The sequence below is a fragment of the Ostrea edulis genome, chromosome 3, assembly GCF_947568905.1.
Source record: "Ostrea edulis chromosome 3, xbOstEdul1.1, whole genome shotgun sequence".
In the NCBI taxonomy this organism is placed as follows: Eukaryota; Metazoa; Mollusca; class Bivalvia; order Ostreida; family Ostreidae; genus Ostrea; species Ostrea edulis.
Window position 1 is genome coordinate 81,651,043 of NC_079166.1, and position 17,200 is coordinate 81,668,242.

At 35.7% G+C, this 17,200-nt stretch overlaps 2 protein-coding genes across 5 annotated transcripts in view; both read left to right on the forward strand.

Moving 5' to 3' along the window:
• The first annotated feature begins 4,394 nt into the window (after positions 1-4,394).
• On the forward strand, positions 4,395-12,181 carry LOC125673663 (protein DGCR6-like). The gene is made up of 4 exons (XM_048910349.2): positions 4,395-4,684; positions 8,471-8,631; positions 9,184-9,290; positions 11,454-12,181. The coding sequence occupies exons 1-4, from the start codon at positions 4,494-4,496 to the stop codon at positions 11,658-11,660; spliced, it is 666 nt and encodes a 221-aa protein (XP_048766306.1). The 5' UTR covers positions 4,395-4,493; the 3' UTR covers positions 11,661-12,181.
• A 2,810-nt stretch (positions 12,182-14,991) lies between these two features.
• Positions 14,992-17,200, forward strand: part of LOC125673662 (uncharacterized) — a 70,085-nt gene continuing 67,876 nt past the window's right edge. For 3 of the 4 annotated variants that reach the window (XM_048910348.2, XM_048910347.2, XM_056159209.1), the window contains exon 1: positions 14,998-15,562. In XM_048910348.2, coding sequence (XP_048766305.2) covers positions 15,207-15,562 — 356 coding nt within the window. In that variant the 5' untranslated portion in view covers positions 14,998-15,206. Of the gene's footprint in view, positions 15,563-17,200 lie in introns of all 4 variants that reach the window. The other variant, XM_048910346.2, reaches the window with a different exon arrangement.

Below are 17,200 nucleotides of genomic sequence, written 5' to 3' on the forward strand. Positions count from 1 at the left end.
GCATATTTTCTGTTTTGATATCACAGGTTCAAGGGTCAAACTGGACATGGCAATAAACTGTTCGCTCAACTTCTTGAACACCCTTTACTTGACAGGCACCAAACTTTGTACTATGGTACATCCAAAGAAGTAGATGACCCTTTGATACTGATTTTGAGATCACGGGGTCATAGGTCAGGGTTCAAACTTGACGTAGAAATATACTGTCCATTCAGTATCTTTAGAACCCTTTGTTTGACAAACATCTGATCAAATTTGGTAGACTGGTATATTCCAAGGAGTAGATGACCTCTTTTGATTTTGAGGTCACATGGTCAAGGGTCAAACTTGACACGGAAAGATACTGTCTGTTCAATATCTTGAAAACCCTTGCTTGATGGACATCAAACTTTGTACACTGGTACATCCTAAATAGTAGATGACCCTTATTGATTTTGAGGTCACTTGGTCAAAGATCAGTGGTCAAACTGGACATAATAACTTATTATTTCCTATAGTTTAAAGTAATAGTAGCTGAAGATTTTATTTTGTTAAACTATGGGCTATTATGATAGCTTTGTATTTAACTTAAGCATAATCATTAATAAGATTAAAACTAAATGAAAGATTTTATCAAAATCTACATCCCATTTCTATTGAATATATATATATATATATATATATATATATATATATATATAAAGTCAAAAAATAAAATCCAATACTCAAACTGCAGGCTTGTCAGTAGATTTTTAAACAATGTAAATAAGTTCCATTATGACGTCATCCTCGTGAAGTTATGTGGGCAACGTCAAACATAATACAGTCATGATTGTGACGTCAGAACATTATACATGTTAATGTTAGGCACTTTTAAAAATACAGACATATTTAAAATAGCGGTTGCTCCATCCTCATGTGACTTATCAATATTAATGGTTAAAAGTGGAAAAACTTTATTAATTTCCACTCAATATAGTTTAATTTAATTAATGACCAAAGAAAATGTATATGTTGCCATCTTTTTAAAGGTGTCAGACATACAAAAACAGAAGTATACATCAACATCAGAAAATCACACATTTTCGTTAAACAGAATAATAAAAATAGATAAAAACTTGTTGAAATGACAAAATTTAAATATCAACAGTTTTAAAAAACTGCTAATTCATAAATATGTATAGATTAATTGTGGATATTAGGGAAACCAATGTATAATAGACATCCAGTAGAGGAAATTCCAGCATAGGAGTTATTGCCCCTGTCAACATTTTTAAAATCATAAATAATTGATTATCTATAGAAAATATAAACTTTTTCAGTATCAATAGTTTACCAGATTTTTTATTATATCCAGTGAATAAAATTCCTCAGAAAGATTTATTTCTATCAGGCACAAAGTTTGAATTATTAAGATTTTTGCAAAAACATATGACATCACATGAGGATCGACCGACTTGGCTCTGCGTAATTGTTCATTTTCCTCTTTTACTTTGTAAAATGGAAAAATATAAAAACTGCCTCCCCCGCACGAATAAAAATGTCCGCTACACGGTGTGTTTCTTATTGTAGGATCTCTGATCTGTTGTTTATGTACACGAACACGGTCAGCCAATTTGGTACGTTCCTGTTTGACCTATATAGTTTTCTCCACATGTAGGGCACGTCATACAATAAAGTAGATTTTTAGATTTACACGTCATAGTTGAATTTACATTGAAGTTCATTCCGTTTTTGAAAGTTATGGAGTGGCCGATTTGTATAAATTGGCAAGTACCGCATCGTGGATCCTCGCATTTGAAGACTGCTGGTTTTTCGGGGTTTGATGTAAATTTGGCTTTAGTGAGAATTTTTTTCAAATTTGGTGGTTGACGTCTGCTGTGGAGTATATCCGTGGGCTGAATGAGGTCATTTAATGTTTCTGATTGTTGAAGAATAGGGAATAACTGCTTTGCTGTTTTGAATATGTTGTGATTTCTCGGGTTGTGTGTAAGAGCGAAAGGAATTTTGTTGTTGGTTTCTTCATGTTGTTTAATAGTTCGCAATTCTGTGATGGAAGTTTCTTTAGCCTTTTGTATAGCTGTTTCAATTAATTTTGGTGGATATTTCTGTCTGCATAAAAATATTTTAAGTTCAGATAATCTTGTATTTCTGCGATCCTCATCTATTACTATTGTGCAAATTCTCCGGGCCATGTTAAAAGGGATGTTTCGTTTGGTGTGAGATGGATGACATGAGTTAAACATCAAATATTGGTGGGAATCTGTATTCTTGTAGTAAAGATCTGTTATGATTTCCACCCCCTCCTTTACAATCAGGATGTCTAAAAAAGGTAATTCATTTTCGAAAATTTCCATTGTAAATCGTATGTTATCGTGTATAGGTGATTGAGCATGTTGTGGAAGTGTTGTAGATCTTTTAAAGATTTGGTCCAAAAAATAAAGCAATCTTCAATTTCAATAAGTTACAAATTTTAGAAATTATTGTGCAAATTATTGTTTGATTTCTGATTGTGTAATTTATAATACATGTATATAGAGGGGAAAAAACTACAATTATATTAAAATTGCATTGTTCAGGGGTCTTTTTAAAAACAATTGAATTACCAGAAAATAGTAGTTGTGGACAGGTCAATGCTATCAAAACTCAGGTATGCTGGGCTTCCTCAATATCTAAAGAATGTATGTAGGTACTGGCTGTTATTGTTATCAAAACACCTCTCTGGGGCAATCTCTCACCAGAGGGCGTTACGCTACGCTCCACAACTTGTAAGCTGCCTGTCAATCAAACATTTAACAATAGATCTCAGGTGGAGTGACATCTGCAGTCACTGTGGTCTGGAGCTACCCCAGAGAGCATTCTCTCACCAGAGGGCGCGCTACGCAACGTATGTTTCTTATTTTTCCTTTCATTACTATAAACACATCATTTCTATTCAAAAAATGGAAAGAATCATATGTACCCATTTCTAACAATCTGTTTACCATAATAATATACAGAAAATGTTTAATTTCCCAACATTTTGATTAAATGTATACCGAATCTTATGTTTTTGTTGCTTATTTTGGAATTAATACCTTTCCATAGAAACTGTCAGTATAATCCACCACGCGGTGTTATGAATGAATATTTAACGTGAACCTTAAGACATAGATGTCCCCTATTAATTTTTAGGTCAAAAGGACAACGGTTAAACTACTCTGGACATACGCTATTGTCCGTTGAGAAATCTTTCCTTGATAGACATCAAACTTGAAACACTGGTGCCCCTTATGAATAGATGACCCCCATTGGATTCCAAGTCACAAGGTCAAAGGTCATACAAAATTACTTAGAAATATATACACTGTACATGACATTTATGTAAAGCTTTTCATAATTCCGAAGTCATTGGCACTAGTGGTACCTTTAACCAATACTCAGGTGAATGATGTGGCCTGTGGAACTCTTGTTCCTAAAACCAATAGTTTCATAGACAGCCTTTTAAACCGGACTCTGACACATCCAATATTGAAACCTTAAAAACAAACAAACAAACAAACAAAAAAAAAACAACAAAAAAAAACCCCCCCAAAAAACCCGCAAATTTATATGCACGCACACACACTTGAAACTGTTAAATGCTATACTAAAATGATAGTACAATGCATTATTAATGCTTTTTTGAAACTGAGTGATCAAATTAATTTTTTCAAATTGTTTCTTAATTTTATCTCCATTCTTAGATAGAATATTTCCTTTCACAATTTCCGTTTTTTCTTTGGAAATACTTTTGAATAATAATTATAAAAATTCAGCGACCGATTTATGCTTTGCATGAAAATTATGTACAGATTTTATAATCTCACAGAATATTGACAGTGGCGAATTAGGGGGGGGGGGGGGGGGGCGCCGCCTATAATTTTTAAAACTGGCTAAATCGTGGTCTCTTGTTTAGAAAAATGTAGACGATAAAAAAGGCAATAATTTCTTCCACTCTCGGAGGAATAAACGATAAAATCTTTTGATTAAAATATTGGATTACTTTTATTAGGAGAACTTACATTTTTTTTAATTTGCGTCATTTTATTAATTTCACCTTATTACAAATGACAGAAAATAGTAAAAATTACTACTTGGGGAAAAAATATTTCAAGCCCTATAAAACCTGTAAAATCCAAGAGCTTCCTGGAGTTTTGATCCCCGCCAAGGTGAAGTGGGAGTGTCAAGGCGGCCCCCAGATCCCCTGCCTCATAAACTACCCCCACCACCACTGCACAATTCCTGGATCCATCCCTGATTGGCATGGTAAAAATTATAAACAAAGCAATTCATAGCATGCACAGTGCATCAAGTTGATCCATTTCGACAGTTCTTTAGAAATGTTTTTATTTTCGCTATTGCTTTATCCGGAAACTCTTGCGCTTGTTCACTTAGATTTACGTTTTACTACACGAGGAATATTTCCGGTGTTGTAATTGACATTGACATATAAGAAGAAAGCAGCTCACCGCAAGCACATTTTAAGTGGTGAAATGCACAGTCTACCGGGTAGTACTCTGTACAAGGGCAGTACCACGGGTCGCTTGGAACCTTGTCAAAAAGTTCAACAGGGTTCAGAAGAACTGTCCGCCAGGAAAGAGGATATAGCGAGAAAGGAAAACCAACAAAAACGTCACTACTTCTATCAGAACGAGCTCCAAAACATGGCGAGAGAATTACCTGGGTAAGTGTGGAGAGGATTCTTGTGTAAAGCAGGTGGATATGCTATAGAGTTGTATTAGATCAGATGTTGTCCTATAACAAAAACATTGTAATATGTTGTACGGTGTGACCGTTGAGACGAGCGAAGCCCATTAAAATCTTGCAACACGACTTACAGACCATTTTATCCGCCTCTTCATTTAACGCGGGAAATATAACGTGGTGGATGTAACCTTACATTGTGACGTCATATTAGATGCAATGTTTTTTCTTCTTCTCTCAAACCAAGCAAAAACAAAATGTTTGAGACTATGAGAAAGCCTGTCTGGAATTTAAAAACGTTTATGGTACTTTCTGAACAACCGCAGTGACGGCGACATTTTTCCAGAAGCATTATGGGTAATACTCATCTTTTTTTCAGCTGAAGAAGAGCAAATCACGTGACTCGATTGCGTAATCATTGGAGCGAGCTAATATGATTACGGTGTGACCGTTGGGGCGAGCGCAGCATATCTGAATACATTTTCAAAAAATTTATATTGAAAACAAGGAAAACTGATCTGGTTCACTGTCAATACGTAGGATTACTGTCTTGCTCTTCTCGCCAATGTAGGAACCAGTTTTGCGGGAAATGCAACGAGCGTGTTGTGACGTAGCCTGGTAGTTGTGACGTGACTGTTTACATTTCTTTAGACAATATTTTAAAAAGAAAAAGAAAGGGGGAAGAATATGATTTTTATCCTTTCCTTTCAAATAAGAAAGGTTTGTAATACTTCAAAGATTTTTTTAAATTATTTTTTTACGAATCGAACCATTCGCCATTTTGTACGGGGGACTTCTGGGATTGGCGTCAAAAAAAAATTCTTGTTAGAGGTTGAGATTTAGCTCGGATGATTTCCCGCGCTCTAGTCATTAGAGCTCGCAGTACGAGCCAGCGCGGAGCGCTGGCTCGCTGCGCTCGCTATAATAAAAGGCTTTGAAAACAGTCATAACTCATAATGCCGTGCAGACTTAACAGGTTGGGAACACTTCCCCTATAGCGAGATATTCTTGCTAAAACCCGATTATCCCTCTCTAGCGAGAATAAATATATGCCGTACAACCGAGAAAAACACCCGTGGAGTACAATCTCTTCGTGTTTCACGTGAAAAGAAGAAAAAGTGCTAAAATGTCGGATACTTCTGCAAATACATAATATGTCTTATGGCGTGACCGTTTTTGAGGGCGAAGCAAAAAATATTGGCATTAGTATCTATATCCAAAACAGAACAAAAACAACCCGAAGTTAGCACGAGGACAGCTGTATCAAAGCATCCTAATTTTGGACATTTGATCCGCCTATATATTGAACGCGGGAAATATAACGCAATTGATGTAAACAGTACATTGTGACGTCATATTCAGCGTCGTTGTTTAGCAAATTTACAAACATAGGAGACATGGCGTTAATCGAAGATTGATTAGGCCTATATATATGATTAAGAAAATAAGATTTACATGCTTTTATGGATTTTATGTAACATCTCAGAACTACGTGAACTGGGTAGACGAGATTCAAAGTGGAGGAATACATGTCCACGCGCTAGTATTCCAATTGACGCCACTGGGACCAAAATTTTCAAGTTCCAAAGGTATGGTTTAAGTTTTCATTATTTTCCTATATTTTCCTTTTAAACATGTATATACGTGTTACCTATAGGGAGAACTTCGCCCTCTAATATGTTTTACGGCGTGACTGTGTTTGAGGGCGAAGCAAAAAAGTTTTGGCATTAGTATCTATATCCAAAACAGGACAAAAACAACTCAAAGTTAGCACGCGGACGGAGCTGTATCAAAGCATCCTGGACATTTGATCCGCCTATATATTGAACGCGGGAAATATAACGCAATTGATGTCAACAGTACATTGTGACGTCATATTCAGCGTCGTTATTTAGCAAATTTACAAACATAGCGTTTGAACCACAACAAAAAACATGGCGTTAATCGTGGAGTGATTATATATGATTAAGAAAATAAGATTTACAGGCCTTTACGGATTTTATGTAACGTACATCTCACAACGACGTGAACTAGGGTAGACGAGATTCAAAATGGAGGAATACATGTCCACGCGCTAATATTCGAATCGACGCCATCCAGGTACCAAACTTTTCAAGTTCCATAGGTATGGTTTAATTTTTCATTATTTTCCTTTTAAACATGTATATACGTGTTACCTATAGGGAGAGCTCCGCTCTTACGGCCCTTCGGGCCGTGAGAGGGCTTCGCCCTCTATTAATCAAAACAAAAACACTCACGATGTGCATTGAATTTCGGACTGCTTCCCTCTTACGCAACAACTTTGGTATGCAATTTCTTGACTGTGTTGTCAATTTCATAGAAACAATTCGCGTCATGTTGAGTGTGTGTCGCACTTATGCAGCGTTGCATGGGATTTACCATTATTTTCAATAAAGACACCAAAACACCTGTTAATGGTAATGTTTACTTTCTAGCTAAAGAGGGATGGTCGCGTTTTAGCTATATCTCGCTATAGGGGAAGTGTTCCCAACCTGCTTGATGCTCCCTTAATCAGAGATTCAGGAGGCATGTATAGTGTTCTTATCTATCTGTCTATTTGTCACTTTAAAGATAGTAGATTTAGATGAAAAAAGGTGCTCCATCTTACAAAAAGCTACATAACACGTCTTTCGGCGTGACCATGTTTGAGGGCGAAGCAAAAATTATTGGCATTAGTATTTTGATCCATAACAGGACAAAAAATATCCCGAAGTTAGCACCTAACGTGTGAGGACAGAGCTAACTTTTGACAGTTGATCCGCCTATTCATTGAACGCAGGAAATACAATGCAACTGATGTAAACAGAGCATTGTGACGTCATATTGAGCATCAGTGCTTAAAAATTTACAAACATAGGAGACATAGTACAATCGCATTAATCGAGGAGTGATTATATATGATTAAGAAAATGATTTACATGCTTTAAATTTAAACAGATTTATGTAACATCTCAGTACGTGCTGGCCAGTAGGACCCTTGAACTCTCTGAATTCACTTACTCACAGTGAAATTTACTGCCCCCCCCCCCCCCCCCCCCCCCCCAATTTTCATAGTACATGTTTATCAGTGGGATACACAACGTAGCTATTTTTGTTTTCCAACAAGTTGTTCATTAAATATTCACATGATTTACGTACAATTTTCCTTGACAATTACAAGTTTTGTTATATTGTTCTTTACTTTTGAAAAATAAACAAATGACGATGTTCAAACACTTACTTTATGTACGATTTATCAATTTATTATTATTTTTTTATGGAAAAGATATTACACAGACAATTTTACTGTTACTATACTGGTAGCTAGCCTAGTTGTTAACTTGCAGGGGTGTGTTTTTTCCTCTCTTCAAAGGAAATCCTCTGATTGACTCAATTTTCTAAACAATTAAACACTGGGCTTAATCTGAAGTGACAGAAAATTATATTTTCCAGGTAATTTATGATGTTTTCCTTCCTTTTTGACCAGTTTTTTCCCTGATTTCTGAGGAATTCAGTCAAAACCCTGTTAAGGCATTCATTTCACAATAGAGAGGTCCATATTTGATCCCAGCATCACTGAAGATCTAAGACGTTTCTACATAGGTAGTGACTAATCGTTTGCCAATCTTTCAGCATTAAAAGGAAACATCTTTCAAATATCAGCTCAAATACCCCCCCCCCCCCCAAACCCCATAAAACACCAGAGGTCGTCTCAATGTCAACCAAGCTACACTTTACTACTACTACATGTTTGTTCCTTTTGTAGTAAATATCAACAGAGGATGTCGTATGATCTTCTGTCTGGCTTGGCTAATTCCTTACTGGATGGGACTGTCTTTGAAATCGTCCGCAGTCTACAGGAAGTTCAGCAGCTGGAGGAAAGACATCTGCACACACAAAGAGTCAAACTCATCAATGACCATAAAGGTTGTGTGCTTGTTATACCAGTTAAACACAACCTGTCACAAATATAGAGGGCGTGTACTTGTTAAAGTCTGTCCATGTTAAATGCAGCCTGTCACAAATATAGAGGGCGTGTACTTGTCAAAGTCTGTCCATGTTAAATGCAGCCTGTCACAAATATAGAGGGTGTGTACTTGTTAAAGTCTGTCCATGTTAAATGCAGCCTGTCACAAATATAGAGGGTGTGTACTAGTCAATGTCTGTCCATGCTAAACACAACCTGTCACAATTATAGAGGGCGTGTACTTGTCAAAATCTGTCCAATGCCTGTCATTGTTTATGTATTACGCCTTTCTTACAATTTACAAATTCAAATGTCATAACCACTCTGCCAAAAATAAAATACAACAAAACGAAATAAAACAAAAACCCTGACAACATTTGGTTTTGAGGTGAAAAAAGATATGCAGTGACTGATTTCACTATGAGAATGACCCACTTTAAATTTGATTATTCATTTACGATCATCACATTCTCAGGTAAGCTTAATGGTCACTGGGCCTCTTGTACTTACAGCACAAAGACACGAACTACAGAAGAGACACAAGGAGTTACTACAGAGCTGTCAAACAAAACCCCACAATTTACCAATAGTGGAGGTGCAGATCGAGAGAGAGAAAGAGGTAAATTTACAAGATGTTCATTTGAGTTGTAATGGCGTTGTTGATATATTTGTTCAGGCAATGTCAATCAGACTATTAAGAAACTGATTGATTGATTGTGTATTGTTTAATGTCCCTCTCGAGAATTTTCCACTCATATGGAGGGTACTACCGGTGAAAGGCTTCAAATTTAGGCCTTTGCTCTCATATGGAGGGTACTACCGGTGAAAGGCTTCAAATTTAGGCCTTTGCTCGGCACTTAAGGCTATTGGGCACTAAGGGTTCTTGAGTGTGCCACACCTACTGTGACACGGGACATCATTTTTTGAGGTCATCTCCGAGGACCCATGACATTCACACCTGATGCCGAGCGTTTGGCAATGGAGCTGTCGCTACTTGTTTTAACGACTTAAGTCTGTCGGGGCCAGTATTCCAACCCTGACCTTCCACATGCGGTTCGAACGCTCAACCTCCAGAACACCCCGGCAGTGTCTGCTAGAAAATAAAACTCTCTTTATATGTTCTGTGGTATTTTTGTTCAGACAATGTTATTTGGTCTACTAGGAAATAAAACGCCTTTTATATGCGTTGTGATATTTTTATGCCCCCCCCCCCCCCAATTCAAAGAGGGGTATACTGCTTTGCGCCTGTTTGTCAGTCGGTATGTCAGTCGGTAAACCAGATGTTCTCCGCTCATTACCTTGAGAAGCATTCACTTTAATTATCGTAATGATATTTCATATGTGGATTCACAAGAGCTATGCCCATTTTAGACCTAAACTCTGTGATACTACGGTCAAGGGTCAGAAACTAGGTGCTGGATGCGCAATTCACTGCTGTCATAGGCGAGAAACCACCCGGTGACCTAGATTGGTAAATGTCCTAGTAAAATAAACAAGTGAAATTGAGAGAATGATGACGTATATCTCTGTTATTTTACATGTAGCTTGAAATTTGGCATGCATTTAAAACATTAATCTATGCAAGGAAAATGGCAAATTACTCATACAACACCTACAATTTTTAGTTTAAGATTTTTTTTTAGGAATTTGAAGCAAGTGGGTAGTTTTTTTAATCTTGGTCAGAGTTAGACTTCTTTCTATATTTATGGTATCCCAGAGTTTGGATCCAAAACAGGCTTAGCCCCTGTGTGTGGGTTGGTTATGAGTAGATGAAAACCCCTATTGATTTTCAGATCAAAAGGTCAAGGGTCAATTTTCTTTGGGCATAGGAAGACATTGTCCGCTCAGTCAATATCTTGAAAACCCTTTGCTTGACAACCATCAAATGTTGTACACTTGTAATCCTAAGGAATAGATGACCCCTAATGATTTTGAGGTTGCATTGTCAAGGGTCAAACTGGACATAGGAGTATACTGACCACTCAATGTTTAAAGAACCCTTTGCTTGGCAGACATCAAACTTAGTACACTGGTACATCTTTAGGAGAAAATGACTCCTCTTGATTTTGAGGTCACATGGTCAAAGGTCAAACTGGACATAGAAATATGTTGTCCACTCAATATCTTGAAAACCCTTTGCTTGACAGGCATCAAAGTTGGGACACTGGTACATCTTCAGGAAAAAATGACTTATCTTGTTTTAAGGTCATATGGTCAAAGGTCAAGAGTCAAACTGGACATAGGAATATACTGTCTGCTCAATATCTTGAGAACCCTTTGCTTGATAGACATCAAACTTGGTACACTGGTACATCATCAGGAGTAGATGACCCCTATTGACCTTGAGGTCACATGGTCAAAGGTCAATCTGAACATAGGAATATTCTGACCACTCAATGTCTAGAGAACCCTTTGCTTGACAGGCATCAAACTTGGTACACTGGTACATCAAAAGAAGTATATACCCCCTATTGATTTTGAAATTACCTGGTCAAAGGTCAAGGTTTTAACTGAACATAGTAACATATTGTCGCCTATACATAAAGAACCATTTGCTTGATTGACACCAAATTTGGTACACTGGTACAGCATAAAAAGTAGATGACCCCTATTGATTTTTAGGCCACATGGTCAATCCACTCTGGACATTAGGAAGACATCGTCTGCTCAATATTTTTGAAATGGTTTGGCACTACTATCATTTAAATGATGCATGTGTATAACACTTTAATTTTGCACCATGGGGGGCATATATGTTTTACAAGCATTTCTTGTTGTTCAGACAATGGAGAGGAGATGTGAGGAGGAAGTAAAGAAAAAAGACATGAAAATCATCATGGAGCTGGACCAGAAAACCATGGACCAGCAGGTCATGTTAGAGAAGGCGGGGGTCCCGGGGTTCTACGTCACCAACAAAAATATTGATGTACGACTACAGATGTACCTGCTGGAGTTCATCATCAGACTAGGACACATGCAGCCTCCGTGAGGGTGGGGACATGTTGTCATTGTTGTATTTAATTTCCTGGATTTTCTTATTGACCTTAAAGGGCAGGGACATGCTAATGTTATATTTGATCTGAATTAAATTTTGTTATTGACCTGTAAGAGTGAGGACATGCTGTAAGTGGTAAGTTTGAATTCCTGGATTCTGTTATTGACCAGATGAATACATTCTTTGTAAAATTTGGTATTCAATAATTAATTTGACAGCTATATGCATATTTTTAAAGAAAAATAAAACCGACTGTTTTTCTAACTGTCCATGAAATGACAACAATATACATGTATGACATGTTAATGAAATGTACACATTTAATATCTTATTACTTGTAGATATATTAATAATAATGCAGATTCATTGATTTAATATGTGATAATAATTATGACTGGATATTTATGAATTGGTGTGAATTTATTTGGTATGACTGGATTTATTTGAAATGATGTCAAATTAACCATGTGTTTTACAATCTAAATGAGGGAATAAAGATAAAATTCTTTTTAAAATGGTTTGTAATTCAAAGAGCATGGGTAAAGTTATATTTTGTCGGTGTGACAAAAAGTTAAAAATATTTGTCTTGAGGATGTCTTTAGAAACATTAGAAATATTTGTCTATAGAGACATTATAAATATTGTCCTGTATGGGGCGCCAAATTAACACAAGTTTACACAAATAATTGAAGATATCGTCAATTCAATTATTGCTTTCTTTAATTGAATTAATGCGCACATTAAATCAATCATTGCTTTCATCAAAATGAATTAATGCGTGCTTCAATTCAATTATTGCTCTCATCAATTGAATGAATGCGCTCATCAATTGAATTAATGAGAGCAATAATTTATTTAATGCGCACATTAATTCAATTATTGCTCTTTTCAATTTAATTGATGCATGCATCAATTTAATTAATGAGAGCAATAATATATTTGATGCGCACATTAATTCAATTATTGCTCTCTTCAATTCAATTGATGAGAGCATCAATTTCGTAGAAATATTGCTCGCAATAATTAATTTAGAGCTCGGTATAAATAATTTGATGATCTCTTTTATTCAATTGAAGATATCTTTAATTATTTACAATGCTTTTGTATAAGGAATTAATGCGCATATCAATTCTTTTAAAGAGAGCAATGATTCAATTAAAGAGATCATTAATTCAATTGTGGATATGTTGAATTGAAGATATTTTTAATCATATAGTTGTTCTCAAAGAATTATTGCTCTCTTAAAATGAATTATCGATATTAATTCAATTGAAGAGAGCAATAATTGAATTAATGCACGCATCTAAACAATTCTTTCTCTCATCAATTGATTTAATGTGCGCATTATATCAATCATTGCTCTCTTCAATTGCATTGTAGCACGCATCAATTCAATTGTTGATATCTTTAATTCATTTCAAAAGATCATTTAATTCAATTAAAGCGCACATCAATTCAGCTGAAGAATTAATGCTATCATCAATTCAATTAATGCGTGCAATAATTCAGAATTGAAGATATCCTTAATTTTTTGAAGAGATCTTTAATTAAATTGTTGCGCACATTAAATGAATTGATGATATCTTCAAATAATTGAATATATCTTTAATTATTTGAGTTTTTGTTAAATTGGTGCTCCATAGTCCTGTCGGTGTCTTTAGAGACATTAGAAATATTGTCCCATCGGTGTCTTTAGAGACATTAGAAATATTGCCCTGTCATTGTCTTTAGAGACATTAGAAATATTGTCCTGTCGTTATTTTTAGAGACATAAGAAACATTGTCCTGTCGGTGTCTTTAGAGACATTAGAAATATTGTCCTGTCATTGTCTTTAGAGACATTAGAAATATGGTCCTGTCGGTGTCTTTAGAGACATTAGAAATATTGTCCCATCGGTGTCTTTAGAGACATTAGAAATATTGCCCTGTCATTGTCTTTAGAGACATTAGAAATATTGTCCTGTCGTTATTTTTAGAGACATAAGAAACATTGTCCTGTCGGTGTCTTTAGAGACATTAGAAATATTGTCCTGTCATTGTCTTTAGAGACATTAGAAATATTGTCCTGTCGTTGTCTTTAGAGACATTAGAAATATTGTCCTGTCGGTGTCTTTAGAGACATTAGAAATATTGTCCTGTCGGTGTCTTTAGAGACATTAGAAATATTGTCCTGTCGGTGTCTTTAGAGACATTAGAAATATTTGTCTATAGAGACATTAGAAATATTGTCCTGTCGTTGTCTTTAGAGACATTAGAAATATTGTCCTGTCATTGTCTTTAGAGACATTAGAAATATTGTCCTGTCGGTGTCTATACAGAGACATTAGAGACTCACACTGGGCTTTGATTGTAAGTGGTGATTATGACACCCACAAAAATTCAGTTTAGTTTTAGATTAATTCCAACTGAGGATTCTGATCTGCAATATGACTTTGTTCTCGGCATGATAAAATCTCGCAAACCATACCCAAGTAAAAAAAACCAAACAGTTTCTGTAGAAAGTACTCTGAAAACAATTAAAACCCCTGCTGGACTGGAACCTGTGACGTACAGATCAGCAGTGGACACTTCAACCGACTGAGCTACCTCAAACTTAAAGCAATCAGATTCAAAAGGAATATACAGATATTGCAGATTTATATTCTCATTCATGTTTTAAAAGGACACCAGCCATTAAATTATGATGATGTGCGTAGCCAATGAACGCGCTTGATATGTCTACACCGATCACAAGTGTACAGTACCTTTCCATACTAAAATGCAAAGGTGTACACCACCTATATATCCTGTACAGGGCTTATATGTTGATAATGCATTGAAAAATTCAATATATTGGCTGAAAAATGGTGAGACGGAAAATTTGCAGATTTCTCTTTCCGTATTTTGTTACCTGTAAAGTCTATCTCAGCAGATAACCCTAGTGTTGTGTATATGTAGTCATTTACAAAAGTTTATTTAAAATGTATATTAAAGAATGAATGAAAATGATAGATATTCCGCTCAATCATCAAAAACAAGTTCGGTGCGAAGAAAAAAAAAAAGGTGTATGACCTGATATTTTTCAGCTGTATGTAGGTATTTACCACATTGAAATACCTTTTTGCAAAGACAAAAATCTTAAATTCTAGTAATTTATGTACATGTAATTCATTTAATTTGTACTTTATTTGAATCTCTCTCTAATGAAGATCTCCTCAGATGCTGAACGTTCATATTGAATACATTACAGTAACTACACTACACAAAGTAGGTGTAAACCGACCACATCACGTGTACAACGGTGTAAAAATTTAAGCTCGATCAGTATTTATTTTGCATCGGGATCGGGATTTCATAAATTAACGATTAGTGAAGAGGGAGAGTGTGTTTTCCATTAAAAATACTCAAATGAATAAGGCATGTTAATTTGTTAAAGCGATTAAATGATGTATTCGAACAGTTTACACACTTGTAATAATTGAAAATCCCCCGAAGTTCTCTAGGGTTTTCTGTTGTGACTGTTTAAAACTAGTTCTGCAGTTAATCGAACCATTGTGAAAGATGGCGGGAAGTTCTCGGTGCGATGCTCAACTAAATAACAGTTCTTCTAGTTCAACTGAAAATGACCTCCCTTCGAGTACTTGTGACTGGACTAAAGGTCTCATTGATAAACTTGGATTACGTTATGAATACAAACTGCCATCTGATATGGTAATAGAACACATGTCTTCCGTAGCTCACCTATTTCCTGAAGAAATTAATGATCTCGAGAAGGTGGCGAGTAAGCTCGGCACTGTGGGCAATCTTAATCACGAAAGTTTACTCCAAATTAACTTGGCCGGTCTCCGCTGGTTAACCCAATCCGACGAAGATGTAGGACTACTGCGGACAGAAGTACCATTCAAGGAAATAGATGTGTAAGTTAGTTTATAGACATTTTTTTGCCCCAGAGGAATCGAGGAAGGTGGGGATGGGTGGGAGGATTTCAGACCTTTCTTTTGGTACCAAACTTAGTGACTTATAGATTCTCGTGGCAGGATAATTCTTTATATAGCTTGAGCTTTGATCTTGTTGCATTTAGATTGGCCTTAAATTTGAGTTTGACCAAAATTTCAACATTGCTGTTTGAATAGTAAGTGGTAGAGCTCTCTCAGATTAAATGTGTGCAAACCTTTCTTATTGTACTTGTTGACCTTAAGGTACTTCCCCATACCACGTCAAATAACATTAGAAACGTTATTCACGAGTCACGAACGTTATCGCACATTCAACGAACCCGATGGCATTTTGTTGAATTTTGTAGGCTGTATTAAGACTGATTGTTTGAAAGCAAACAACAAAAAATTATAATTAAAAAAAACAACATACGAATCGCAATAATACAATGCTTGAGAGAGAGAATGCTTATCGTCATACATCACGACATCGTAAACTCTCCATACACATCGCGTCATGACACACAGTCGTTTAGTAATTCCCATGAGATTTCTGCAAATATTATAGATTATGATGTTAAATCGTGTTGCCAACTTTCAATGTATCTATTGTAGGCCATTTCTTTTGTGTGATTTCTGATCATAATGACAGGTAGAAATATTGAATCTCCTACACAACAAAATGCAAATTTTGTGTGCTAAATGTTCTGACAGACACAATTTTTGTTATGTTTTCCTTCTTAAATGCGTTAAACCTGAAATAATACGATTGATGTCGATCATCATGATCTAAATAAAATGTATGCATAATCTAATGCTATATCACATCATAACCTCCATTGCAATATTTTTATATTTAGGCCCTATATATATATTTCCACGACAAAATTCGCTTTCGTGGCCCTCCGAATCCATTATGATAAATATGCATATATATATATGTACAGTGAAACTTCTCCAAACCGGCCCCTCAGAAAACCGGTTCTCCCTGAATATTGGCCAATTTTCCGGCAGAAATCTTCACATTTCCTTACAAAGAAAGTCTTACAAAACCGACCACCACTGAAAACCGGACATCGGCCACTTTTTAAAGTACATTTGTTAACAAACGTGTAATTTACCCTTATCATACTGGCCACTTTTTGAAGACAAGAAGATTTTGGCCAGAGGTTTATCAAGATCGTCCAGGTGTGCAATTTGACTGACCTGGTCAGGTGGGAAATTATCAACCTGAGGTGTGAAAAAATATGAATGACCTCTTTAATTTCTATTGTTTGCCTCTGCTGTTGAGGGTGTTGATTGACACTTAGTTAATCAAAGTGACCCTTCCAAATTCTGTACAAAATGTTATAAAAAAAAACAACCAAAAAAAAAAAACCCAGTTAGGAACATATTGAATGAATACAGTATCAAACACCATATTGTTGCACCATTCTATCGTATGGATATAAGTGGTAGTTAATAAAAAAAACAAAAACACTTGTGCCTGTTAATAATAATTATTAAAAGATAACAATGTTCTTGGTTTCCCTAAACTTAAAATTCCTAAGAAATATTCAAATAACAATTTCATATTTATTACTGTACTTTTCAAAAACGTCAAAACAAATTTGTTAATGA

Coding starts and splice junctions, on each gene's coding strand:
- LOC125673663 (XM_048910349.2), top strand. CDS start 4,494: ATGCACAGTCTACCGGGTAGTACTCTGTACAAGGGCAGTACCACGGGT. Junction 4,685..8,470: donor ATGGCGAGAGAATTACCTGG/GTAAGTGTGGAG, acceptor TTCCTTTTGTAG/TAAATATCAACAGAGGATGT. Junction 9,291..11,453: donor AGATCGAGAGAGAGAAAGAG/GTAAATTTACAA, acceptor CTTGTTGTTCAG/ACAATGGAGAGGAGATGTGA.